A 27879-nucleotide genomic window follows, 5' to 3' on the forward strand; every position below is an offset into this window, starting at 1 on the left:
ACTCAAAACTGTGTTTAGCATTTTGGCAATTATTTCTCTGCACCAAAGACAGTCCCAGGTTTTCCACAACCATTCTGTTCAAAGAATCTTGTTTGCTTGTATTCATATCACACTTCATGACAGTTTACACAGCAGGCACATACTGCATCTACGACAAGTTTAAAAATCCCACCAAAAAATCAAATAGTTTCTACTCTCAAATCTCTTACCTGGGCGATATTTCAGCAGAAGATCCCAGATAGATCGCCTGGAATATGGATCAACTCCAGAAGTGGGCTCGTCCAAGACTACCACTTTTGCTTCACCCACAAAAGCAATGGCAACAGACAGTTTCCTTTGCATTCCACCTACCAGAGGACAAACACAGCCAGGAGTGTAAGACAAGTTATATACGTCATGGGGATGTAATTAAAATTGCTTTTTGGTATGGGGACAAACTGCTACAAGTAAAATGAAACCTGTCTTAAGACACATATCTGCAAAGATAAATTAATAGTAAATTTTCTTCTGAAATTCAAACCATATATATATATATATATATATATAAAAACATAGATATTATATTATATATATATATATATATATATATATATAATAAATATTTTCCATCTACACATTATATTTTCTGCTTCTTGCCTGAAGCAAAACCAGGAAGATATGAGGTTTTCATGTTCTGTCGTGAAATGAACCTTCTTTTGTTTTTGTAGTTTCAATGAGGACAAAGTAGTGTAAGAACAGATGGCTGTTTATTCAAATCAGTCTTTCAATATGAAAGTGAGAGTTATTAAAATATACTATGTGTATTTGTACCTTCAGAGTGGAAGAAACTACTCCTACCAAATAATACTGCCCTAGTGTATGGAGCACTGAGCCATACAGTGGGGCAGAATGATAGTATAGTATTTCATTTGCCTTGAAATAATAGGAGGTTTTGTTTTGTTTGGTATATTAACTGATTATTTATTTATTTATTTATTTAAAACTAATAGCTTCAAGTATATTTGAATTTGTTGCATATTTATAAGACATAGAAGATTTAGGGACATGTTGTACTAGCTTTACTACTTGTACAGTCCCATTTACTCCTTGAAAAGAAAGCATCCACCCAGTGTGCATTGATGTGTCAGAATATGGCCTCAAATACGTAACTTGACCAATAACTGCCCAAAGGCCAGTTAGGATGGGGCTGTGAGCAACCTGGTCTAGCAGAAGGTGTTCCTGGCCATGACAGGCAGCTTGAACTACATAAACTTTAACCTCCCTTCCAACCAAAACCATTCCATGATTCTATGAGAGACAAAGAAAACGCAGAAGGACAAAACATCTTAGAAAATTCCTGTGGGCACCTGACAAATTCTGAGCTTCTTCATTTCTTTTATGGGTGAGGCCCATGTCTTCCAGCATTGTTTCCAGCTCTTGCTCAGCTTCTTCCCTGGATCTTCCTTTCAGTTGAGAATAAAACAAGATGTGCTCTGCTACAGTAAGGCTGTGACATCAGACAAAAAGGCAAGAAGGCATGTTAAATGAATAAACTGTTTTTATTCTCAAGCAGCAATAAATTCACTCTAGCTTTATCTTGCTAAAGGAAGAGAGGTTGCATTACCCTAAAAGACCTTCTTTGGGATCAACATACTTCATTTGCAGGTCATAGTCTCTTTGCCTTTTCAAAGCAGAACCTGTTACTAAAAGAACAGGTATAGCAGGCATCAAACCATCCATTTATGGGAATAAAATGGACGAGAGTCTGCTGTTGAGATGAACACAAACTAATGGAAGTGAAGCTGGAAATCACCAGAGAAAGCAGTAAGTGGTTGAGTGGTAGTAAGAAATAGGCATAAAAATATCCTGCTACTGCACTGTCAATTCAGATATTTTTTCTTTAGTGGTTCTAAATTGTAGTGCATGAACCTCTAGGATAACTCCTACTAACCTACACTATTACAGAAAACACCAGGAGCATTGTTATTTTCCTAAAAAACTTTGCTCCCAGTGAAATGCTGCAGGAGATTTCTCCTGCACTGGGGATTCTCACACATGCAGACTGGGATGCTTCTCCTTGAAGCCAGTACAGTGACACTTACTGATTGAATAGGATGTTGTGCTGAGGGCACATCCCTAATCTGTGCCGAATGGAGTCCATGTGAGTCTGGATGTCCAGGCCGCCAACCAGCACAGTTCCAGATGTGGGTGGGAACAGGCCTGTCAGTATCGACCTGGGAAAACAAAATGAGGAAATTCCCCCTCTCCTATCTCTGTGCTAGATAAGGAAGCTACATTACATGATTCCACTAGATGGAGCATGATGACTTCTTACGATAGGCCTTGATGAAATGACCCCAGTGAAAAGCATGTATGGAAGTACTCTTCATGTGCTACAGAGAATCTGATGGATCTGCTAATGTAATTTTTGATACAACTGTCTATATGGTTCTGGTTTCCATCAAGGAACTGTTTTAGTTCAGCATATCACCCCTACATATAAATGGGTCTAAAATGAAGCTCAGTAGGATGAAAAAAGAATAATGGTTTGAGGTCTCTGGCCTTCCTGACTCATGCCCTAAATCTTTATTTTCTGTAAACTACAAGACCAAATGTTATGTTGTAAATGGGTGAAATATCTTAATAGATTTGGTAAATAGCTAAATTTGGTAAATAGGTAAATCTCTTAATAGATTTGGGTGACTAGTGGATTTTTCAGTTTAAAAAAGTTCAAAGTAATAAAAAATTTTGTTTTTATCAGAAGAATAAACCCCCTCAAATTTACAAAACATTTCAGCAGATGAGGATGCTTTTATTTTGGGTTGAAGATATTCCTTTTGAAACAATTAAAAATTATAAGGCAATTTAAAGTGCCTTTGAAATAAAAGTTTTTTAATTGAAAAGGCCTAAAGTATTCTGCCAAGAAAAGTAATAATGAAACACATTCAATTATTTCAATATTTGATGATCTTGTCACAGCTTTATAAAAGGATTTGTTCACCAATTAATCCTATTTTGCTAAATAAGGTTCTGTAAAAAGAAAGATAAACATCCTTGAAGACCAGCTTCCTGGGATGCTAGGTTTCTAGGACATTTTAATTTGGACATGGATCTTGCATGCATGTAGCCATTTTATTTAAAGAGGGCCTGTATTTTATACTCCTCTGCACACAGACCGATAGATGTGACTGACCTAGAGCCAGTCAGAGAAAGCAAGAACATGTAGAATGTAGTGGCTTGCAAATTTTTTCTTTCAGCCAGAAAATCCTTCTCTTTCTTCACCTATGGTAGTTTAGCCATGAGAAATGAATTCTGGGGGAGAGAATCGCTTCCTTTTCTCTGGACTTTCACTTGTTTGCATCATGCATGATTCCCCTCCCAGGGCTTTAGCTAATCCAGAATACCTTCTTTATGCCTAGGGGCAGCATTTCCCTGTCTGGAAAAGGCCTAATGTTGTGTGTCAAGCCAGCTGCAGGGGTGGTAGGGAGACAAGGGAAGGTGAAAAGAGTGCCCCAGCTATACAGCACTACCCTGGATTTGCTTCTTCTAAAACAAGAGACTTACATGGTAGTTGTCTTTCCTGCTCCATTGTGACCGAGGAAGGCGGTGATCTGACCCTCATAAAAAGTAATATTTATCCCATCTACTGCTGGTTTGGGCCTGTTTGCAAAAATCTTCACCAGGTTCTGAATACACACTCCTGGAATCAATCCTGTTGGCTCGGGCTCAAAGAAGGTATTTACTTGAAAGGCAAGAAATCAAAAATGAAAACAGAATCAAAGCACCTGTTTTAATCCTAGTTCTGATGATGAAAACACATCAGTAGGTGCAGAAGCAATAGCACATACCCAGCATAATACAGCATCATATTCCAGGGCCAGATTCTCGAAGTCACACCAGTACAAAAGTAAGGCCAGATTCCTAATTGCAGTGCAATTTATTTCAATTCACCCTCATATCTATGGCAGGAGAAGCAGAGCCCAGAATTGTGGTGGTCTGTGGTGAGGTAACTCATTGGACCAGGGGAAACTGAACATGCTTTCTGTTCTCATTGTGTAGAAGGAAGATTATTTGGAATTGTTTTCTGGAAATACTTAGATAGGCTGAGAGATTACATTAAACAAGCAGCAGGTTGCCTTTCTAGCTAGGCTGAAATCTGCCATTCAAATAATCTGCCCAGCTGTGCATTCTTTGACCATGATGCTTAAAAAACCTCCCCCAAACACAAACAAAACACAACAACAAAAAAAATTGCCTTTAATCCTGGTAGGTGAAATTTACACCATTGCTGAGACCAGGTCAAGATTGAGATAGTACCTAACATGAGCACTACATGAGATGGCTTTCTCTCAGGATTAAAAATGCATTATTGCAAATAGCACCATCAAGACCTTTTATTGCACCAGCTTCTAGACAAAACAAACTTCCTTTGAAGTAAATTAAGCCCTTGGGCAATGTGAATTATGGGAGTTGAGAAACGGAAACTAAAGACCCTGTCCACTTTTGTTTACACAGAGTGCTTTAGCCTTTGTAGGAAGGCTTATTTTGCAATTGCAGTTTACTTAAATTGTTTAGTACCCAGCAGGCCTGTGTGGAGAGCAGCCAATGCAAAGCTGGGTGAAACCAGCCCCACATCCACCAGTGGCTTTTGTGACTGTCATTATTATCACTAGCAGGACTCAGGAAAAAGTTCCAAATTTGTGTATATGAGAGAGCTGTGTATATTACAGAACAGTTGCAATAATCAATATAGAATGGGTAGCACTATTTTAGATAAAATTATGTTTGTTAGTAATCTTTCTTTTGACTTGTGAAAAGAATCTAGGTTTCCATTTACCTTGCTGGGACAAATAGAAACATCTCTGTATTCATAAAAGTTCACATGAAATCTGGCTAGATAGTTATCCATATCCTGGCAATTGAAACACCTTCCTTAGTTTTATATGTATCATAATTTTAGATCATATTTGAGTCTTGTCTGCAAGACTCACTGACAAGTTGTGAGGCAAATTCTCTGATGATCTCCCCCAGTATCTGCTTTGCATCACCTGAAGGACACTGGTTGAGCTCCCTTTTATTTGTGATACATATTTCTCCATTTTGATTCTATATCCTCATTGTCATTGAACTGTACTAGGTTTGCTCTTGGCTCCTCCTCTTGCCTCCCAGTTCCTGGGTGGCTGAAAGGGAAGACAGGCTTTTTTTTGTGCAGTGACAGGCAGAAAGCCCTTCCTTTGTGGCCATGGAGCAGTTGGAACCTGGGAACTAAGGAGTAAAGCACCAAAAAGATAAGGCAGTACTAAGAGAAGATTGGCTGAAATAACCTTTAACCTCTGCCTGTCTTTTTCCTTTGAAGTCCTGTCCTGTTTCCATTCACCCTGAATGCATGTTTTCAGTGCCTACGTGAGGAGCTGTGATGACCCCACTTTTATCTCTTGCTTTTCAAGAGAGTCAGAAAAGGCTCAGAGCTGCCTGTAGCAGTTACTTGTGCTACAGAATCCACATGCATTCCTCTGAGCATCTCATACAGAAAACTCCTCTGGCTCACCACAAAAGAAGACATTGGGGCTTGAAAACAAGACAGGTCATTCAGGAATTCTTACATGATGGCTAATGTCAGCATCAGAAAAGGCTGCAGACAGACACACAGAGCACTTCAGATAAATCCCTTTGAAACCAAACTTTTCCTACTGAAGCAAAACACACTAAAGATAGGCAAAAAAAAAAAAAAAAAAAAAAAAAGGGAAAAAAAAAAAAAGAGGGGTGGGACTAAGAGGGAAGAACATTCCCCTCAGTGTATTTTTATTGAAGTCATGGCTCTGTTTAATTTTAAAGAGTCAAAGTATGTGTCTCTGAGGCTTGCATCAGCAGGAAAACAAACTTGCCAAAGAAACAGCCTGCATTTGTGTGATTTAAAAAAAGTTAAGGAGTTCTTCTGGGAGCCAGCTGTCTTAAGTGTGGTGGCTAAAATATTCTAAGGAATGATGAATGTGGAAGAATAAATAAGTGTCGATATCTCTCTTGTGCTCAGCTCTGGCAGTTACGTGCTCTCACCTACTGGGCCCCTGCTAGCTCTTGTAGCTTGGCTCCAATCACCGCTATGTCTACTTTGGTATGAAGTACAATGAGTATAGTATCTCAGAAGTACTCAGGTTGCTCTCTCTCCTTACTATTAATTTCATCTTTGTCCTGGACATCTGTTTTAGGCTTCCCCTGCTCGCCGGGTTCTTTTTCTCGTTTGTGTTTACATTGTTTGTTTTTACCATCCTTCTTCCCCTGGCCGTCACTCTTTTCTTCTGTTTTTTCAGGTTCTTCAGATTTATTTGTGTTGCTTTCATTTTTTTCCCTTTCTGTGGTCTTCTGATCCACACCTTCTGACTCTGGACATTTCTCTATAGAAACCAAAAGTAATCAAGATTTAATTACCAAAAATTTAATAACCTCATATCTCTAGAGGTATTTTGATGAAAAGGAAATAATCCTAAGCCTTGATCTTTTCAAGGGCTTTGTAGAAGAGAGGATGAAATAACAATCAGCACAATCAGGCTACTTGAGATAATAACAGAATAATTTAGATCAGAAATTACTTCCAAAGACTTCCTGTTCAATCCTCAAAAAATATGGCCAATTCAGATCATGTCAACTATCTCCAAAGATAGAGATTTCACAACCTTTATGAACAACCTGTTACAGTGTTCTAACTACCGTCATAATAAATACTTTTCTCCTTATATTGAATCTGAATTCCTGTTTTCAAGCTTGTATCCATTGCCTCTCATCTTTCCACTAGACCCATCTGAGAAGTCTAGCTCTTTTGAGCTTTCTCTCTTCAGGCTGAGCAGACCCAGCTCTCTCAGCATCTTGTGTGTAGCACGCTCCAGCTCCTAATCAACTTGCTGGCTTTTTACTGAGCCTATTCACTCAGGTACAAGGGTGGCATAGATTATGATCATGCTTAAAAACAAAAAGTAAAGAGACTTAAATTAGTGTCAAACTATATAGAAAAGAGTAAGGTTTAGAAAAGTAGGGAACCTCAGTGTAACGTTAACATTTCATGGATGTTGTACTGAGCAGTAAGAACTCTGTGAATGTCTCAAAAGGTGTGGGTTACAGAGTGAGGATTTGATGCTGCTTGTTAAGCCAGGCCTTAAAGGCTCTCAGATGGAACAATGACTCACCTCTAATGACTCTAATGATAGCACGACACTCCAAGTTCAAAGGCACTTGCCAAGACTCCCAGTGATGGCAGTCTCTCACCTTTGCAGCAGGCCAGATAATGGGAATATTACACAGTCACCTTTAAACAAATCAGTGAAGTTATTTCTAAAAACCAAAGTTTTAAAAGAACTCACCATCAGCAGTTGCTGTTTTCTCAGCTTCTGGGCTTCTGGAACCAAGCCAATAGGATTCCAGCACAGGGAAATACCAAGGCTGTGGTAACCCATAGTCCCCTAAAACGAAAATAAGTAGGTAAAGTGCATTTCATAACCCCATTCCACAGTAGGCACAAATTCATCTAAGCAAAGTCTATTTATAAACACTTGCAGTTCTAGTGTTGCATATCAGAAGGTCAAACCATGTACCAAGTAGGTGACAGATTTTGTTCACAGATTTTTTTTTTCTTTTGGACAGCAGTAAAATATTCAGAAAATGTGATATGACTTGCCTTACCTTGTCTTAAGTAGAAAGTTGTTTAATTGCAGAATGAAGCTATTCCCTGAATCCTTACCAACCAGGCAGCCGCTCACTGCTTAAGGTGGGATCCTAGCCTCACTCAGGGACTTTCTTTTAATGCCCACTTAACACTTGAGGCTTGACATGACTAAAAAGCTTTTTAAATTTACACATATTACCCTGGGGCTGAATTTACAACTGGTAATGAGAAAAGACACTCTGACTTATTTCAGCACACAGCCATTCAGGAAAAGTGACAACAGCAGTGTAAACCTATTCTTAAACAAAAATGGGCTTTTTTAGTTACAGGTTAATTCAATTTGGATAAGAGACAGCACAATAATATTACCAGTTCTTGGCAGGTCAGATCAGAGTTACTGAAAGTCTATACTGCTTTCCTGGATAATATTGATTTATAGAATGCAAGAATTTGAGCTTCTATTTTAAAACTGGCATCTTTGTGAACCCGGATGTTATTTGCCTTGTGTTACTTATTCAAGAGGATCTGTGATACTCATAAAAAGATGGTCAGTTTTATTAATTGAAAACCACTGTTTATGAAAGTTATTACTTCTGAAGTAACAGTGTTACTACCTGTGTTTCAGCCAACCACTTGTACTCCTATTCATGCACAGAAATTCTCAGTCTGCATTCACAAACAGTCTGACTGGATTATTCCACTCTGAAACTGGTGGCTAAAACAACAGCTTCTCATTCAGGATGAATGCAAACCCAATTGAAATTTGTTATGGAGCAGAATGCATGAATAGCCAAAGGGTCATTATACCAATGAATGTCTGGTTTCAGAGCAGACTTGAGCAGGACTAGAACCATAGGGTTCAAAGAATTATCCAGGGAATTCCTATCGTAAACTCAAATAGTACAGCATTAATTTGGCAGGGCTGCATATGTATGACAGAGAAATGCTATGAGAAATTCTACAGAAAGAGTAGCAGAAAGACAAGACAGCAAATATTGAGATCAAGTGAAGCTACTAACTAGAACCCCCAAAAGATGCTACTTTTGTGTAAAGTGCTAACAGAAAAAAATGTATCTATGAATGAAGCAATTTCTATTGTTTAATTCCTGCTGTGTTCATGCAAATAGTCAATTGTCCACTCTTCTTTAAACAGAGTTGCAAAAAAGAAAGAGAAAAAAAAAGATAAAGAGAAAAAGAAAAAAAGAAAAAGCAAGCTGCCAAGAACATCTTCTGGAACTGCAGTTCACATGCAGGAGTAATAAACTGATAACAAGAAAGCTCACTTGCTTGTACAGCATAAGAGTCAGCAGTTATTATATTGTAACAATATTCAATATGAAGCAAGATAACCATTTAAGCTAGAAGGACAAATCATTTTTTCACACAGAAGGTTTCAGAATCTTGTAATTGATGCCAAAGAAAATGCTTTTGTGACTTGGTACTAGAATAATGATTTCCATTTAGAAATAAAATAAATCCACACAGGAACTTAAACAATTAACACAGCATGTGTCTTAGGAAACAGTACCATCCTTTAAGAAACAGTTATGAAAGAAACATAATGTGACCAAAGTATATATGTGAATTAGAACTGTCAAATCTATATTTTTAAAAATTTAAAGGAATCTCACAGAAATGGTTGAAAATTTCAAAGGAAAAGTATGTACCCAAATTGGATTTTAACAGATGATGTTTTTGTAGATTTATTTTCTATTTAATTTATAAAACAGGACTAAAAAATCACATCCTCCTTTTTACTCTTCTTTCTTTATTCTTTTCAGAAATATAACCGGAGAAAGGAAAAAGGAAGAGAGAAAAGTGGAAATCCTTAATGAACCAGTAGTGGTAAACTGGATAAGATTCCTAGTCTACAAGGTCAAACACCCTGTTTCTGCCAGCGAAATACGCAGAGATTGATCAGACTAACACAATTTGCAGCAACTATCACTACTTTGTATCAGGCGTACCTGGAAAAACGTTATCAAGATACCAAGAAAGAATTCCATAGAGAAAAGCATCAAAAACCATCATGTTAATGGAAAACAGAAAACTATATTCATCTCCTTCCAAGGGACTGGTTCTGATGTTACCCCACTGTAGGCCAAGACCTTGTTCTTCATAGCGTGACAAGTATTCTGTACCAAACCCAAAAGCTACTTGAGAAAGCAAACTCTGGAATAAAGGAAAGAAAAAACAACCATTCAGCCCTTACAGAGGGACACTTCACAAAAAACCCCCCCAAAAAATAAGCAAACAAAAAACCCACCACCATAAGAAGAAAACAAAAAACCCGAAACAAACAAAAAAAAACCACTTTTAGGGACTGGACTTTAAAACTTGCCTAACAAATGACATGAGAAAAGTTGTTTCACTTTTATATTTATATTTTCTGCAATTCTAACCAGTATTTAGCTATAATAGACTGAATTCAACCTTGGCTGTACTTTCTTTAACTACTAGGCAATCTTCACAGATATTTTTTTCTCTTCATTGATGTCTGTTTGGAAAATACTATAGGTGCATCTAGAAGTTTACAGCATACACCATTAACTATCTAGGTGAAACAAGGTATTTCCTGAGTGTATGAGGCAGGGCCACTACAAGTAACATGACAGAAAGTACACCAGATGATCAGGATATGGAAAACCATAACTGCTTCCCCTGTCATGTCTGCTAGCTGATTCTAACACAAAAAACTAATAAGCCAGTAGTTTATACTTAGTTTATAACTTAATGTACTTAGTTTCACCTTTGGAAGTGTTTTGTTTTCTTTTTCATTTTTCCTTATATTTCCTAGTGCAAGAAGAGAAGACAGTTCCTTTACCTATGGTGTTAGAATGCTTGGTAAAAATGGGGAGACTGGACTCAAAACACCCGCTCTCCTTCCTGATTCATTGGGCAACAGAAAATCAATCTGAGTAATTTTGTAAGATCATGGCTCCATCTCAAAAAACAGCAAGAACTTTCCAGCTCCCCTGACTTGTTAAGTATCTTACCTAAAATGGAAGAGAACCAACAAGGAAGCACTGCATGGAGAATGTCTACAACTCATTAGATGAATGGTATTTCTCAGAACTTTGGCACTGGAGTTCAATTCTTAATGTTATGGTTCAGGTAAGGAAAGAATGTGAAACTGAGGTCTTCTTATCCTCAGACATAGGGTGTTAAGTAGGTTATAGCACATGAAAAAGATAACTGTCCCCATTTTGTGGACTGCCTTCATATTTATTAAACATACCAGAAGCTGGATTTCCTTTGACTTACAAGGAAATATTCAAAACATTTAAAACATCAAAAGCCAAGAGGAAGAGGTGTGCCATACTTTGTGATTCACATATGCACTGTGAGAAGGGGAGCAGAGATGCCATGGAACCAGTGAAAGGCTTACTGCTAGGATCTTCAGATTAACAGTCAGACGGTCTTGCCAGACAAAGCAGACGATGTGGGGCAGGTACAAGGTGAAGTAGATGACTCCACTGCAGGCAGCTGCCAGATTTGCTTTGGAGAAGAAGGTGCTGAACAAGAAACACTGCATTATGGTGGCTGTGGTGAATGTCAGCAGGAATAGAAAGAACAGAAGTGGATTGCTATAATGTAGCACTTGTCCATGCTGTAAGCAAAAGGAAAACAGAAAAATTTACAAGTATTGCTGCTTTCTAGAAGCTAACAGGTAGAGTAATAAGCTAGTCTTACCTAATACGACTTCTAAGTCTCCCAGGTATTAGTTTCAACAGCTGAAGTTGCTACAATAACAAATCCTTCATCTAACTTTATCCCTGCTCTTGGATTGTGACTTCAGGTTAGTACAACAGAATGAACAAAATTCATACGTGAGTGAAAACAGACATTCTGCCCCTGTCTTAACAAGTAAATGATTCCAAGCAAGATCTGCTCCCTTGGAAACTCATGCATTTTAAATAAAAAAAATTGAAATATTACAGTAAACTTTCATTTATCTCTTCACACCATCCCCTCAGTCCACTTGCCTGATGTACAGAAAAGACAATGTAAGGAAGTGCTACAAAACACATCTTTAAAAAACCGACAATAAAACTAAAGGCAAATTATAAAGATTCTGCACCTGGATGTTATTCAACCAGAAGCATATCACATCTGAGGAATCCAAGTGCCATTTCTAAGAGATCCTTGTTATTAACTGACCCACTGGGTGAACTTTTATTGACCTTTCTTCATTAGAGCTTTTTGTGGATTAAACACTCCCTCTCAAGGAGAACAGGGACTGCTGCCAGTTATCTATGTAGTGTTTAAAACCAATGTTGAGACCTATTTATTAGGTCAGTTTATATAATACTTAAATAGGTCTTTCAGGCTATAAGTAGGTCCCAGCATGGTTGCAACATCCCACTGGGCCTTAGAGACTGATTTCTTTATCAACAGGGATGCAATGTCTCATAAGAATGTATTTACAAAGGTGCCTCACACTGGCATAGTGAAATACGGGAAACAAAGTGAATTACAGGTACAAGCACATTCCTCTCTGATCTTAATTACCTCCTGATTTTTAATTAAACCAGTGTAGCAAATAAAGTCAGCTTTTTCTCTCCACCCAAGCTGCAATGGAAACACCAGGAACTACAACAACTCATCAGGAAATGCTGGTAAGACAGAGCAGCTTGAACCCAAACTATGTATTTTTATCAATTCCAGCTCCCCACATCAGAAAAGATGCAAGGGCATTCATTCTTCCTTATCAAAATGCCATAAATTTATATGAAAAAATATAGCAGCAAGCTCTCAATATAAAGCTTGATTCTCAGGTAGTGGAGACAAAAGGTAGTCCTCAGAGACAACATCTGAACTGTCCTGAAAAGTTATAAAAATTACAGTAATTCTGAATCACTGGTGCAAAAGGTGGATTTTTTTTAGGTTTTCCTGGAAGTTCTGTTTTTGCAGTCTCTTTTTCCATTGAAATAGCTGCACAGTTTCTAAGCAGACAAGCACTGCATTTTAAAAGTTAATCGCATATAGTGAATTACAAGATTAAAATTCTGCAGATTATTATCTCTTTGATTTAAAACAACACTTATTATTTATTGGGAGATCTGCATCTGCCTACAAAAAATATGACATACAGAGTAACCAGCCCAATGTATTTTCTATGAGGGATCTCACAATAAACATTTACTAGTGCATTTATTGTTCTGTCTCTGTCAAGTGCTGATGCTGTTATGAGGTCTTAGAAGAATGTGCCTGCTACATGCTGTGATCAAAACAGGCCTCCACCATTCACATCTCCCTGCCAATGGCTACTACTCTTTCTCAACAGAAAACTGGTTTCAGGAGTGCAAACACAAGAGTGAGTTTGAGAATAGCTGTTCTTACCATAATCAGAGCTGTGAGGAGGAGTGTGCTCACAGCCATCATGGAAAAGCTGTCTAGGAACCAAGTGCACCAAATCACACCGTTGGTTATGCCCCTGTTCTTCATAGCCTCTCTCAGACGCATTTCTTTCTCCAGCACTATACTCTTCACAGTCATGGAGACTGAATATATCCAAGCTAGCACCATGAAGATGGGAAAGGCGCGGTTTAAGGTGATCATGAAGCTATCAAAGCAAGAAGGAATAAATTAAATTTAGGTAAAACAGAGAAATACTAGATGAAAAGCAAAAATGAAAAGGAAAAGGAGTGGGGAAGAGTGCATTAATTAAGTACAGAACTGTAAATTCTCAGTCCAAACATCAATAGCATGTCACTAGTAAACTTCACAAGCATCCTAAATATTAATAAAGTAATGGTTTCTGCAATCCCATGAGAAAAATGAATGTTATTTCTATTTTAAGAAGAGGTTCTAAGGGTTATTGAAGGCTACAAAATATTTGGTGCCTCATGAAAATACATCTCTCTTCACAGTGAATTTCCATGCCTTTACTATGATCCACAAAGAATATTTTAAGACATATGTTAATGTTAACAATATAGGAGTGTCACTGTCTTTCTGTTCCAAGGATTCACTGACAAGAGAAATAAACAAATTAGTCATTAAAAGCATCATATGCTGCTAACAAGGCTGCTGAAATTCCTACAAATCATGAGTCAGGGTATTGGATCTAGCTGAGATAGAGTTAGCTTTCCCCTAGGAGCCCCCACAGTGCTGGGCTTTGCATGGATAGCTAGAAAGGTGTTAATAATACTCTAGTGTTTTGCCTACTGCTGAGCAGTGCTGGCACAGCATCTGAACTGTCTTTCCAGCATTTCCCACTTTACCACTAGGCAGGGGGGGCAGAATCTTGGGAGGGGAGACAACCAGTACCACTGATCCAAACTGACAAAAGGGATATTCCATATTGTAAAACCTAAGAAAAAGGAGGAGAAAGTGCAGGGTATTTGATATTGTCAATACTTGTCTTCCAAAGCAACTGCTATGCATGATGAATCCCTGTTTCCCAGGAAACAGCTGGACATTGCTGGATGGGAAATAGCGAATGAATCTTTGGGTTATTTTTTGGTTTAGCTTTAGCAAAGTGCCTTATCTTGACCTATGAGTTGTTTTCCATCTTAATTTCTTCTCCCTTCTTGCTGAGGAAGAAGGTGATAGAGAGGCTTGGTGGGCACCTGGCATGCAGTCATGGCCAACTCACCACAGCCCTTGGCACGCAGTGAAGGCTGAGGCAGTTTTCCATTAAGCATGCTATAGTTACAGGAGCTATTAAGCAAGGTCCTGCGCAGGACACAGTTTGCCAGCTGCACTGTTAATCTTCATTTTGCTGAGTCTGGGAACACATTAATATAAACAGTGTCTCCCTGGCATTGATGGCCTTGCTGTGCTGGGAGAGTTATCTTGTGAAGAAGATGAGGGAACACATCTCCCTCTTCCTAGTAAAGACTGATGTGGATGGTTTTATTATTCAGGCTCCCAGGGTACACGTTCATCCTTATGTGAGCTGTTAATACTACTAATTAACACTGCTACATATTATGGGGTTTGGGGAATCCAGTGTTGATTGTTTAAAGGCCAAAAGCTCATAGTTGCTAAGGGCAAGGAACAAAAAATCTTCAGTTTCCTAAGTCTGAACCCTATAAAACTGTTTTTGCAATATGCTATCAAAGCTATGTCAGTTTCAAAACAAAGGGAAAATCTTCACTTTGTCACTAAAACATTCCTGAAAAGCAATCTGGTCTGGAGAAACAAACCCATGCTTTTGTGATATGGCCTGGGGCACACTGAGTTTTGCCTGCTGGTGAACACATGTAACCAGCACTAGGCCATGCACAGCACAGCCTACAGGTTACCATGAGGCTGCACGTGTCTCACTTAAGCAGGATCTCTGCAGAGGCCATCACTGAGTTTGGATATCAGCACAGAAATGCATGTGGCTAGTGCAGGCATCAGAGAACTTTTGCAAAGATGGGGTTTCTGCCTCTGCAATATTCTCAGTGGAGAAGAAACAGACAGCAGGCTTGCCAGAGTGATGTTTTCTCAGATCAACACATAATGAGTAATGGAAATGGCAGGTCAATTTATGTGTCTGCAATTTGCTTTTATCAGAAATAGTAGCATTTGCCTGCACAGAGCGAACTATGAAAAGATTCCTCTAATGCCTTTTTTTTTTTTTTTTTTTTTTTTTTTTTTTTTTTTGAGTGAAAAGCATACCAGGACAGCTGCAGTATCATAGACTGCAGCACTGGAGAAGGCACGTTGTGAACAGGGAAGAAAATTGGAAGAAAACTGCCGCCTTCAAGGGGCTAGCATATTGAGTTCACTTTAGTCCTGGACACTGGATGAAATGAAGGGCAGGATTTGGATTAGAGGTAGAATCTTGGCAAAGGTAGCTTGTGGAGTCTGGGTTATAACAGGATAAGGAAAAACTAAATTAATTCAATTGTGTCTCAGTTATTACTCTTGCATTTATACCTTAGGACATTCATAATTTAGGGTTAATTTTGGTGCTCGAGAATCTTAAACCATCCAGCAATAGAATAGAATTAAGACAAACTGCTTTTACTCACACATCATCCACAAAACATGGATATGGCATTTGCTGCAGATAAATTCCCAATGGCACTTCAGTACTGGTCTGGGTCTTTATAATTCCATGCTCAATCATGTCCTGGAGATATGCAAAACCTCCCCAGATATAACGTAAATCATCAACAGGATCAGCTCTTGGACCAGGATCCCAGTACCTCAAAAGAAAATTCACGTGGAAACATTTGGGTAAGCAGTGACTTTAGGGAAGGGTTGTGGGGCAAATTAATCAATTAATCTTAGCAACTGAAATTGTAGGGACACTGCCTGGAGTTGTATTTTCTAGACTTTGGTCTAGCAGAACATATTGCTCAAGAAAGTGGAAGGCTCTTTTTTTCCTTTGATTTTCTCTGCACTGACTTTGAATAGCAATTTTGGCCTAAAATGTACGTAAATTAGTCCCATGGCAAAATAACTGTTCTAGAGTAGGAAAAACTGTATTTGGAATATGGTATCCTTGGAGATTAAATTGGAACAATTGGATTGCAACTACCAGATACCATTATATTCTTCTGAAGACAATCCTGAGAAATTATATCCCTTTAAGTGAGTCTATTTGGTGAGGACTTGAGGAAGAACAGCAGAGCAGTTCTGCTGTCCAGCTGAGCTGTGTCACAATCCATGCAGGACTTTCTTGTCTGTCTTTCCCAATGGTGGGACCATCTATAAACTGAAGCAGTTACTGAACAGATTCTGAGCAGAGTCATCCCTTTGCCTCGTATTCCTGCACCTACCCACAGCTGGGCTCGTCACAAGAGTGATACCATTCATGTTTGTACCTGGTAACTGGAGATGGATTCTGTACTGCACTGCACAGTAACTACTACAAAATATAGCTGGATTTTACATATGTGTCCAACACAGGTTCTAACAGCCTTATGTCTCTCATATTTATGTTATGGCAGGCAAGAACTGAGAAATAGCTATCAGGTAAATACCTATCTTTGATTTTGTTTGTTTTCTCCACTGCGTCTATGTCCATTCGGATCTTGTATGTTACATGTGGTGGGAGATTGCTGGCTGTAGGTTCTAAGTCTGAAAAAACCACAGCAGCCCATAATTTGTTTTCCTCCAGCAGATAAAGGGCTTGACGAGTCAGCTGAGTTTCATCAAGATAAGCTTCAAATTTATCCAAGGTCAAACACTACAAATAATTACAAAGAGAAAAATTGCATGGGAATAAAATAGTAAGAGGTATACATTAAAGAAAACATCAGTAGTTGAAAACAGAAAAGGAAAGTAGGTTCAACTGAAACTATTGTTATTTTCAGCTTTATGATGAAACTATTAAAAGCTGACTCTCTCCTCCCTTCTTCAGCCCAGGAAGTGCCTGAGTGAATACTAGACAGTTAAAGGATGACTGATCTGTCAAGAAAAGAAAAGAACATTGGCTGTGGACTTCAAATGAAAAGCGCTTTGTCAAGTGAAGCAGTAGAAAAAGTCAGAGCATATATTTAGATTTTAATCTGTCTTAGGTATTTAAACATTTATTCCTATGTAACACCAGACAAGTGATTGATTTATCTAACTGGTCATATTGTGTACCTGCTGAATTCTGACACATTATTTACCTGCTGACTTAAGTTAACATGCCCTTTTTAGTGGCTATCTCAATAAAAAAAGTCTTGTTTCTTAGTATCTGTAATTACTCCAAACTGTGTTCTTATTAATGCATATAACAAGACAAAAATTCATAAAAATCTAAGTTATTTATGTTTCTCCATTTAGGTCCTACTTAGCAGGCATTGTAAAACAAAGATTGTGAATGCTATATACTCAAGCATTCATTGTCTGTAAAATTACATATTTATGTTTATATATTTAGCTTCTGCCCTTCAGAATTGGCAAAATATTAACAGAGAGTAGCAGTAACCCCTGACTGACTGAAAAGATACTTATTGAATTCCTTTGCCTCATAAAATTCCAAGAGACTAACTTGTTTGATCTTATCTCCTCAATTATTTCTTGCAAGCCAATAACTAAAACTTAGTCCACATCAAAGGGGTCATACTGGTACTTGTTATTTAATCTTAAAGACTCCTTTACTTAACCTTTCCCTGTGAGAAATTATGCTATGTTTCCCTTAAAACTTGTACTATCACAACTTAATAGGATCTATATGAAAATATCTTTTTAAAATCACAACAGAACAGTGCTTAAATTGGTAACACTATTTTGTGGCTTTACTCTTCCTGGTGTTTGTAGATGTTCATTTTCCCTTTTGCTTTAGAAAATGAAAATATGTAGAATTTCATATCAGAAAGCAACATAAGGCAGAAAACTTTGCATGGTAGAAGAGAAATAAAATAAGACTGAGGGCTCATGTTGCTTTAATTTTTGTGGAGTACATTTATCCCACATGGTGTTAACTGAGTTTAGGAATTCAGTTTAGCTCTTGCAAAAGTGGCAGTGTGTGCATAACGAACTCCTCCTGTGGAACTGTGCCTTTGCAGGGTCTGGAGGATTATTTGCTGTTTCTTTATCAGGAGGAATTATTTTCAAGATATGTGTTTCAGCTGCAGAAGAACTCAGTTCTCCAGGGGAATCTATGAGAATGATGCTGGCAAAGTACTGACAGCAATTGAACTTGTCTAGATTTTCACTGCAGAACAGACAGTGCCTGAAGTGGGCTGAAGAGCACCATAGGCTCATTTCCAGGGGTCCAGTAAAGGAAGCTGCATGTGTTCAAAACACAAACCACAAATGCTTATAGATCTTCTGCACGAGTAGAGTGAAATCAAAGCTTGTATAAGAACATAGCACAAGACAGGAATGTTGCAATAATTCACACAGTTTGAAAGTGAAAAGATATTTTATATAGTAATCTATGAGCCAAAGCTAGAATTTATTTCTCGTAACTGAACTGCATTCAAAAAAAGGCTGTATGCTCTATCTAGGCTCTTGTTTTCCCCCAGTGAATTGAACTCAGTTTTTGTCTTCATAAATCTCACTATATAAAAATTAATTTATCAACTACTTGGGGAAATCTATTTCAAATCTACTCCCAGTAATTATTTAACAATTTTAAATGGTCCAATAAAAATGGGAAAACCAAAAGCAAAGTCAAAATAATAAGAACAGGTTTGGAAGATAAAACCAGAGAATAATAAACAAAGAAGTGACTGTGTAGCTCTCACCAACAGTTCAGAGGTTCTGTGGCCTAAGGTAATCAAACAGAAGAACAGGAAATTTTTGGGGTGGTGAGGAGAAGCAGCCACTGCATAACTTGTGGGATTCTCAGCTGTATCACAGTTTGCAGCAGAGATCTGGAGTTACCAAAGACAGGTGCTGGCAACACACCTGTCCTTATTGTATACTATGGTGGTAAGGAGCAGGCTATTCCCCAAAGGGAGCTATTTGTTGCCATTGTGTCTGGCACAGTGGGATAACATTCTCAAGTGCTTACAACTCCATGTAAACAGCAGACTTAAAGGAATAAGCTCATTACAAAGAACATTAGGACACAAAGATCTATTACCAGGTACAGTAACTGTTCTGATATTATTGATATTCCAGGACTGACCTGCTGCACACAATATATTTCACTCAGTTTGACAAGAAATAATTCTGCTAACGTGATACAAAAAGTTCAATAAATGAATCAACAGAGCTTTGTGTAAAGCCTTTATTGTTCCTTCTTGTACTAGCTGTAGGAAGGCAGATAAACCTTCAGTTCTTGCCTTCTCGTAGGGGACAAATGGTCTTTTAGACTGAACTGGACTGAAATTAGGAGTTAGGCTTAATCCAGCTGCCTATAACTGGTATCAATTTTCTCTCAAAAATCATCAGAAGGTACCGCTGAAAACAACTTGCTAGAGAAGAGAGGTACAGATTGCAGGAAAGAAGCAGACATCTTGTCAGAAGTCACCACAGAACAAGTGGAAATTCCCTCACTGGTTTCAATGGAATTTTGATCAGGTGCTTAAAAACCTACAAGGGGACTTACCAAAGAACTGTTAGCTCCTCTGCTCCTGACCATGCTGAAATTAGTGGCCTGTTGGTTATAAATAACTACAAAAAAACAAATCTTTGCAGTTTTGCATTCACTTTCTACTTCTCAGCATTAAAATTCAGACATTCAACTAACATTTTGAGTAAAGCATTTGAAGATCATCAAATGGAACTTTTAAAAATAATAAATATTCATGTACTTGTGCCACTGTATTATTCTAAACACATAGTTTTAATAATGAGATTCAACTTGAAACAAACAAAGATTTTATGATTTTAACTTTCTTGACTGTTACCACAGACCCCAGTACCGCGTAACTGGTTTTAAGATATCCTCTACAATTATTCCCTGTAGGGGCAGGGCTAAATTTACCTCTAAATACTGACTGAGCAAACGCAGAACTTGGTCTACAGCGCTGAAGATATTCCGCCAGTCAAAGTCCACCATTCCCTTCTCCCGGCTCCTTGAAGATCCATTGTGCAGAAAGTTGATTATATGTTCTGCGGTGAAGCCTTCTGCACCCATCTGGCTGTTCAGGAAGTCCCTCACTGTAGGGTGCTTCAAAGAGTCCTGAATAAAAATATGACAGCTTTGCCACAATAATTACCTTTCCATGCCCTGTTTAGCTAGAAAAGTTTCCATTTCCATAACTCTTTCAACACATGAACAAGGACAAAATGGTATGCTAAAGAATCAATTTTACATTTGCATAACTGGATGTGTGATCTGAAGAATGGATGAAAAGAAACTTTTACTTGACTATTTATTGCATTCTTTCCTTATAAGCAAGAGGAGAAATGTTATAAATGTCTAATACAATATAGAAAAATGAGGAAACCAAATGTTTTTTCCTAGTATGAACTGCTTTATAAACTTTAACTACAGATAGTAATTGCAACTGGATGTGTGATCTGAAGAATGGATGAAAAGAAACTTTTACTTGACTATTTATTGCATTCTTTCCTTATAAGCAAGAGGAGAAATGTTATAAATGTCTAATACAATATAGAAAAATATAGGAAATCAAATGTTTTTTCCTAGTATGAACTGCTTTATAAACTTTAACTACAGATATTAATTGCGGTGGATCAAATTAAAATCTAATTGATGCAGAAGTAAGCAATTTCCCAAAAAAAATTTCTGTCTGGCCAGAAAAAGTATGGTCTTACTGTATTCCTTGCCCATACAGAATTCAAGAAAATCAATATGTCTGTTCTTGAAAGACATGTTGGGGAGGCAGGGAAGAAGCAATTGCTGCCTTATTAAGAAATCATTAGCCAGATTCTTGACTGCCTGAATCTGAAGTTTTGCCGCAGGGATGCTGTAATGCATCTGTGACCTGCCTTCAAACCAAGCCCAGCAGCCAACAGCCTTAAAGACCACAGCTTCCTTTGCTGCAAAGGCTGTACACTTCTGGCCAAACTTTTCAAATTAATTGTCTTCTCCATTAATAAAAATAAAAAATGGCGAAAGACTGCTCTTACTGAGGATCTTAGATAAGTTATAACATACACGGATCATATTCATTTGCAGGCTGTTTTGAAAGAAGTACCACAGCTGAGGTCCTACTTCTTCCCAAGCTTTGGTCAACAGTTGGAGGCGTTCAAGTTCCTCAAAAGTGGAGTTTGCCTAATGAAAAAAACAGCAGAAAAGAATGTTAGAAATCTAAGGAGATAGACAGAATTTATGATCCATCCAGGATTTGGTGACAGGGGAACCTCTTAGACAGCTGCAAGTTTTACCTTCAAAACTTATCCAACTTGTTCAAATAGCAGAAATTTTAATAATCATCAGAAAAAGAATCTGTAAAATCCAGCCAGAGCTGTCACTTAGGATAACATTCTGTGGTATATGTAATGGAAAAAACAATTGCACATTAAGCCTAGTTCATTTCAATTCCTTTAAATACTTAGATTTTTCATAGAATTATTTAGAACTTTTCCCCTTGACTATCTCTCTCCATTAAGAACTAAAAACAATGGTGTGAGTAGATGAATGAATGGAAGGCAGCTGGAAAAGACAGATATAATAATAGCTACGATATTAAGACCTGAAATGCTAAGCTGCTGTAAATCTGAAGTTTTTATGTGTGAAATCTGAGCAGCAGCTCTATGCCTTATACAGATCTCTAGAGTAGTGAATTTCTGGTTATGAGTGGGCCAAAATCTGGGTCATATGCAACCTTGATTTAACTGCTCAGATTAATTTCACCCAACATCAAGCATTTTGCTGAAGAGTCTAGGCTCCATCCTATTTTAATGAAGTGAAAATTCTTTATGCATTCAAAAGACAAAATAATAAACCATGATGTTGCTATTGGTTTGCAATATCTCAGTGCTAGTTCTCAATAAGCTTATCTAAGCTTCACAGTTGCTCCATTTAAATATTTGCTGGCACAGAGCTGCTCATGTTCCTACTTCTGTAAAATAAATATTACTATGCTTACTAGTGTAAATGTGGAATCATGCCAAGAAAAAGCTCCTTGGATGAGCTGGAAAAACCATGCAGCATGGACTAAATTGCAATGAATCAGTGAAGACATGACTCCTGTTTTTTAAACAGCGTCCCTGTCCTTCCTCTGAGGACCATCAGAGCAAATGGTGTTTTGAGAAGAAAATCTGATTAGGCTGTCTGTTACTGATGACTGTTTTTTAAAAGATGTTTCTTGGGATACAACTTTTATATTTCAGAACTTACATTTTTTACAATTTCCCGTACAGAAGGTGAGTCAGGAGCAAAGAGAATTTTTCCCATTAGCAGGGGCTTCACAGCACTCCAGGCTATTTTTGTTAAAGGGTTTGATTCCAAGTTCTGGATCAGTGCATTACAAAAGGGTGCTAAAGACAGAAAGAAAGACAGTCTTTATGTAACCCTAATAAAATCCTATCACACATAACATCCTGCAGGGCTTTTTAGTGCAGTTTGAATATGAATGAGTTAAAGCACACTCTGCAATGCAGAAGTACAATGACTGAATGGATAGAAAGACTATTAAGTTGATATTGAAGTTGTAAAATATGCTATGGAAATTGGAAAAGCAAACATAAATAAACATTTGCAGTTTGCTGCTATTTACATGGTATTGCAAATGGAAGGAAACGAGACAGCTCAGAACTCATTGAGCAGTTTGAACTTTATTTGCTTTACTCCTAATGATTTAGCTCCTTTGTATTGTAGCTGATACTAATAAAAAGCTGATCCTGTGGGCTTAAATGTTGAACTCCAGAACAGTTCAGAATGAATCCTACAATAATTTAAACATTTTAATGTAAATATTTTTATCTTTCCCCTGCACTATGAAGTAATTAGTTTACTTGGACAGCATTTAATTAATTTGTTTCCTGGCTGAAAAGATGGAGTACTGTGCCTCTTTGGAAGTCTCACTCATAAGTAGAGCCAAGTATTAACACAAACATGAAAGGTCTCTGTAAGCAAACTGCCCATCTATAGTTCGTAACCATGCAATCTTATCTATCATAGCAGAAGGGACACAGATCTACCAGCTATAACATGAGGGCTAGTACAGAAAATACTGCTGGTGAGCTCAGTGTAGAGAAAAACTAACGAGCAAACAGAAGGGGACATAATAAAAAGACAAAATAACAAATGGTTAAAAATCGGTTCTTCTTTGCATTATGTCCTATTACAACAGGAGGAAATAAATAGTGAGGAAATAAAAGCAACAAAAATTGATAAATTGAAATATTTTCTATATAGAATGTAATCATACTGTAGAACACTACTGCTACAATGTAGATGTACTTTTATGTAGGAAGATAACAGCCACCATGTATCAAATTGACTGTTATTGGAAAGGAGAGATTGTTAAATTCCTGTGCCCCAGGCCATCAAACAAGTTAGGAGAAAAGATAAAGTTTAGAAAAATACTTTGGAGAAAAGTAATTCCAGATGCTATACTGTCTTCTCCTGAATCTTCTTCAGGGTCATCTTGCTCTTCCTGATATCAGTAGCATATAACAGAAGATAAAACAGAGGAACAGTCTTAATTCTCATCATACCTATGATTATGCCTCCATATTAAAATCAAATGTGTATTTCTGTCAGTTGTCAAGTCCTGGGCTTCCCTGCTTCCAGCTATGAAGTATGTATGGAGTAAAATAATTTCACCTGGCTCTAATTTCCTGAATCAACTGCTTTAAAATGTTATTCATAAAAGCAACATTCTATGCTAGTATTTGAATGTAAGGTGCACCTTTTGAGAGTTTCTTAATGGTTTGGGGGAAAACTTACTGGTTGTATTATCATAAAGATAACCAGATTTCTTCCTTGTTGAGTCAATCCCCAGGAAAGCTTTGTAGTTGTTATCTTCATACCAGTTGAAGGAAAGCACTCTGGATCCACCTCCTTCTGGGTAGCCACAGAAAAGATCTGACAGCGAACTCACCAAGTGGCCTAAGGATTCTGGCCTTCCATCTTCTACAAGTGGTTGCAGAACCCTTAAAAGGTCCTGAACACTTGGCTTCCTGGCCAGCTGCAGTAAAACAAGACTTAGTTAATTGCAGCCCTCAAAGCAAGTAAGTATCTGGTGAGGTCGCAATTGTGCCCAGGTGGTAAAGTGTGAATGCAGTCAGAACCTCATCCTTTCATCTCCTCTGCCCTGGACACAGGCAGCATTTTCAGTTCTTGTTCTTTCATATATTTTCTGAAGAAAAGAATACACTTCAGAATTGCCAATGCTTACATCTACATTTCTTTTGTAATGAGAGAAGAAGTAGGAAATTGGCTCTTCCCCAAGTCTATTTTCTTTCTGGTAAAGCAGGTAACTGGAACATAAAAACAACAAAGGAAAACAAGGATTATGAGCTATGCAGAAAAGTGATGTAATCTATTATTAGACCACTTACCTTTTGCACTGCTTGGGAGACATTAGACAGCACCCTCCCCCAGGCCTTCAGGTCAGCACCTGGTGAGTTTCTGTCCAACACTGTGGGAAGCTGTGAATACATAAAAAATAGAGATGAGCTTCTACATGACAACAGTTACAACAACAAAAAGAAAACCCAAATGGCATCTCTGTAGCTCACATTCTTTGAGTTATTTGGAACAGTATCTTATAAGGCTGTTTTATAATGCTACAAATCCAGTACCCATGTGCAGACACAAGTAGTCTGTGTAAATATTCTTTCTAATACAAGGCTGGAACAAACACAGGCCACTGAAAATATATCTTGGGATTTGTTCTGTTCATCTAATCCCACCATGACAAAAGGTGCAAAAATGGAGGAGGTATGCAGGAACTGGGACATTTGAGAAGCTGCTTCTCACAGAGGCTATTCTTCCAGTGAGATATACACACTCTTGGTAACTTCCAGATTTAGCTAAGGTTTGATACAGAAGCCCCTATTTGCCATGGAGGTAAATAATTTGTAGAACTTTATACTTCAGAGACTTCCTGATTTTGGACAGTCTGGTCCTCACTGTTTGTCAAACCTGAGAGAAACCATTACTTTCCCAGGCTTCCTGCAGACTGACCAAACTGCCTTTTCAGTAGAAGTTAACATTTAATTTATCAATGGCTTGAAAGAAACAGGTGACACCATGGTGTGCTGTCACATACCACTTGGTTTGCATCACTGCATCTTTCTCTGTCAGCTGTCTAAAGAATCACATATGCACTTGGAGCTGGCACTCTTGAGGTTTTCTCAGGCATTTCTTCTGCTATTACAACAAAATACAAAGCTGGACTTGTAGGTAGCTAGACTATGATATTTTTGAGACAAGCCCCTAAAAAGCCTTCCCCAAAAATGCCTACACACCCTGCTGATTGCCTGCCATTCCCTTCAGTCAGTAAGTAGGTGGTTAAGAAAGCAGAAGACAACTGCACTGTGTAGGTACCTGGCAGGGAGCCACAAAGGCAAGGGTTTTTATGGAAAGCTCATGTCAGCGTGTTCTGATCTGTCACTTGACATTCAGGCAGGAAGAATACATGCAGGGCTTCAAAATACACTTTTCCTTGTCCCTTAAGGGGAACCAGTCTGTGCAAAAATTATACAGGATTCTTGGAGCACCTGACTTAACCTAGTATTTTTGAAATTCTGAGGAACAGGAATTATAAATCTGTAAAAACACCTGGGCAGTACATTGTGAATATTCACATGAAGTTCTCAAATACTGAAAATCTATTTTAGAAATACTGTAGTATTAATTCTCTGCTACTTCCAGCAAGCATGGGATACATGAAAACATAAGACATATTTTTAGGAATGGAAACCAGCATCTCTCAGAAGCTGACTGCAAATCCTTATCAGGGTTGGTAAAATCACATGGGCACAATGACTGACTATTAATGCTACAATAATCAAACAGTGTTTTGCTGGTGTGTCAGTTGCAGCTCCTGTTTTTGGAAACTCAGAGCTGGACAAAATCCATTAATCCATTAATTAATCACAGTGCTACACTGTTGTGGCAGAAGAGTCCGATCAATACTTCCTATGCAACTTGAGGAGTTTTTCATATATCCTGGCTTCTCCTATAAAGCAAGCTGACAATGTGATGGTTTCATGACATTATATTACAAGGTGAAAAACAGCAAATTAAATTCAGTGTTGAAAAATGCAAAGCATGATCATAGGGAAAACAAACATGAAAGATATATACACAGTGATAGACATTTAAGTTTGCTATCATGAGGAAAGAAATCCTGGAGCCTTTATTAATAGTTCTTTGAAAGTATCACCTCAGTGTGCAGAATACAAATGAAATACTAGAAAAATATGCCATTTAATATAATTTGTATTTTATTATATATTTTAAAGTAATGATATTAATCTATGTTTATACATATATATAGAGTGGCATAATATCTCCATACTAAACCAAGGCTGCAGAAGTGGTTAATTTATAGCAAGGTCACAGTTGAAACAAGAACACAAAGAAGGGCAAAGAAAATGAATAGAGGTAAGGAAAAGCTTCTATAGATAGAGTGGTGAAAGCCAGCACAACTTCCTAGTTTGATTGGTTTGGGTTTTTTAAAAACAGCTCACACAGCATCATGACTTTGACTGCAGCATAAAATTCTGTCATGATGGATGGAGCAAAGAGAGAATGGGCTGCATTCAGTATTTTCAGAATCCTCATGATTCACACTGTTTTGCTACACAGACTGGAAAGACCAGATAATATTTCAATACAAACTTTGATTTTAAAACTGCATTTGAATCTCTTACTTCTGCTGTACTGTGAATTTCATCTGTTTCATCCCAAAACATACTCAGAACTATCTGGTGTCCTGCTGGTGGTAGGTTAACAATAACACATCCATAACTTTACATTTACAGGGGTAAATAAACTAAGACCACTTGGACAGATGGTGATGACAAAAATTTTTTATAACAAAAAACAATCTTGAAGGGCAATGAAATATAAACAAAACAAACAAACAAAAAAAGACACCATTAAGGCAGGGTTAATTGTGTTAATACTTACTATTTGAAATAGCTTAAAGAAATCAACATTTGCATATAAGGCATCTTCTACTCTTTGTAGACTGTCCTGGGACAGGGCACACATGGCCTTGTGTACAGAAGGGAGACCTCTTCGGCTGCTGAAGATAATAAAGCGGTCCAGGAGCACCTCACTGCAAGCAATGTCCTTTAGAGTCAAGCTAGGGACACCATAGGCAAACTGCAAAGAAAACCAATGTTTTATTTACTATTATGAAACATGCATACTGCCCAGGAGAAGTTAAAAATTTATCCAAAGTGGACAGTTTGACATCAGCCCCTGCTAATATTTTAATGAATGGCAGAGAGATGTGGTCAGCTGAAGCATCAAACCTTGAATCACCCTCACTTGATATTATACTAGATCACCTTGCATTCAAAGCACACAAAGCACACCATGCCACTCATCCTTGTGGCATAGCTGCACCTTGGTTGAAATTATTTTCCCAGGACCAAATGATGGTACTACATCACTTTACCTTTTATGTTCAGGCTAGTGATATTTTTGCTGTCACTTGTTCTAAAAAAAAAAAAAAAAAAAAAAAAAAAAAAGGCCAATACCTCTCATTCTCAAGCTTGATTTCCCTCAGGATTCTGTTTCAGTTATGACTATTCCACTACAATGCTTCCCACGGCCATTATTCACTGTCACTCTGTACAGGCACATAGCCACGATTTACAAAGCCATTTTACATTAGATCACACCCATTTACTGATGACCATTTCTAACATAAATATGGAACAGAAGAAGCCCAAATCTTTTATCTTCAGTTTTTGACTAACGGGAACACATTAGTTTCTAGTTAAACCAATGTAAATGCAGAATAACTCTATAGAAGTGA

At 37.8% G+C, this 27879-nt stretch overlaps 1 protein-coding gene across 1 annotated transcript in view; it reads right to left on the bottom strand.

Moving 5' to 3' along the window:
• Window positions 1-27879, bottom strand: part of ABCA4 (ATP binding cassette subfamily A member 4) — a 70763-nt gene that overhangs the window by 23424 nt on the left and 19460 nt on the right. The window contains exons 6-22 of the mRNA XM_077785538.1: window positions 27021-27218; window positions 24440-24529; window positions 23826-24066; window positions 22272-22411; window positions 21087-21203; window positions 19947-20144; window positions 16561-16766; window positions 15604-15780; window positions 12977-13199; window positions 11022-11243; window positions 9601-9805; window positions 7332-7430; window positions 6150-6371; window positions 3544-3721; window positions 2082-2213; window positions 1347-1486; window positions 210-347 (exon numbers count right to left, since the gene is read on the bottom strand). Coding sequence (XP_077641664.1) covers window positions 210-347; window positions 1347-1486; window positions 2082-2213; window positions 3544-3721; window positions 6150-6371; window positions 7332-7430; window positions 9601-9805; window positions 11022-11243; window positions 12977-13199; window positions 15604-15780; window positions 16561-16766; window positions 19947-20144; window positions 21087-21203; window positions 22272-22411; window positions 23826-24066; window positions 24440-24529; window positions 27021-27218 — 2926 coding nt within the window. The remainder of the gene's footprint in view (window positions 1-209; window positions 348-1346; window positions 1487-2081; window positions 2214-3543; window positions 3722-6149; window positions 6372-7331; window positions 7431-9600; window positions 9806-11021; window positions 11244-12976; window positions 13200-15603; window positions 15781-16560; window positions 16767-19946; window positions 20145-21086; window positions 21204-22271; window positions 22412-23825; window positions 24067-24439; window positions 24530-27020; window positions 27219-27879) is intronic.

The sequence above is a fragment of the Lonchura striata genome, chromosome 9 (assembly GCF_046129695.1).
Source record: "Lonchura striata isolate bLonStr1 chromosome 9, bLonStr1.mat, whole genome shotgun sequence".
NCBI classification, from domain to species: Eukaryota; Metazoa; Chordata; class Aves; order Passeriformes; family Estrildidae; genus Lonchura; species Lonchura striata.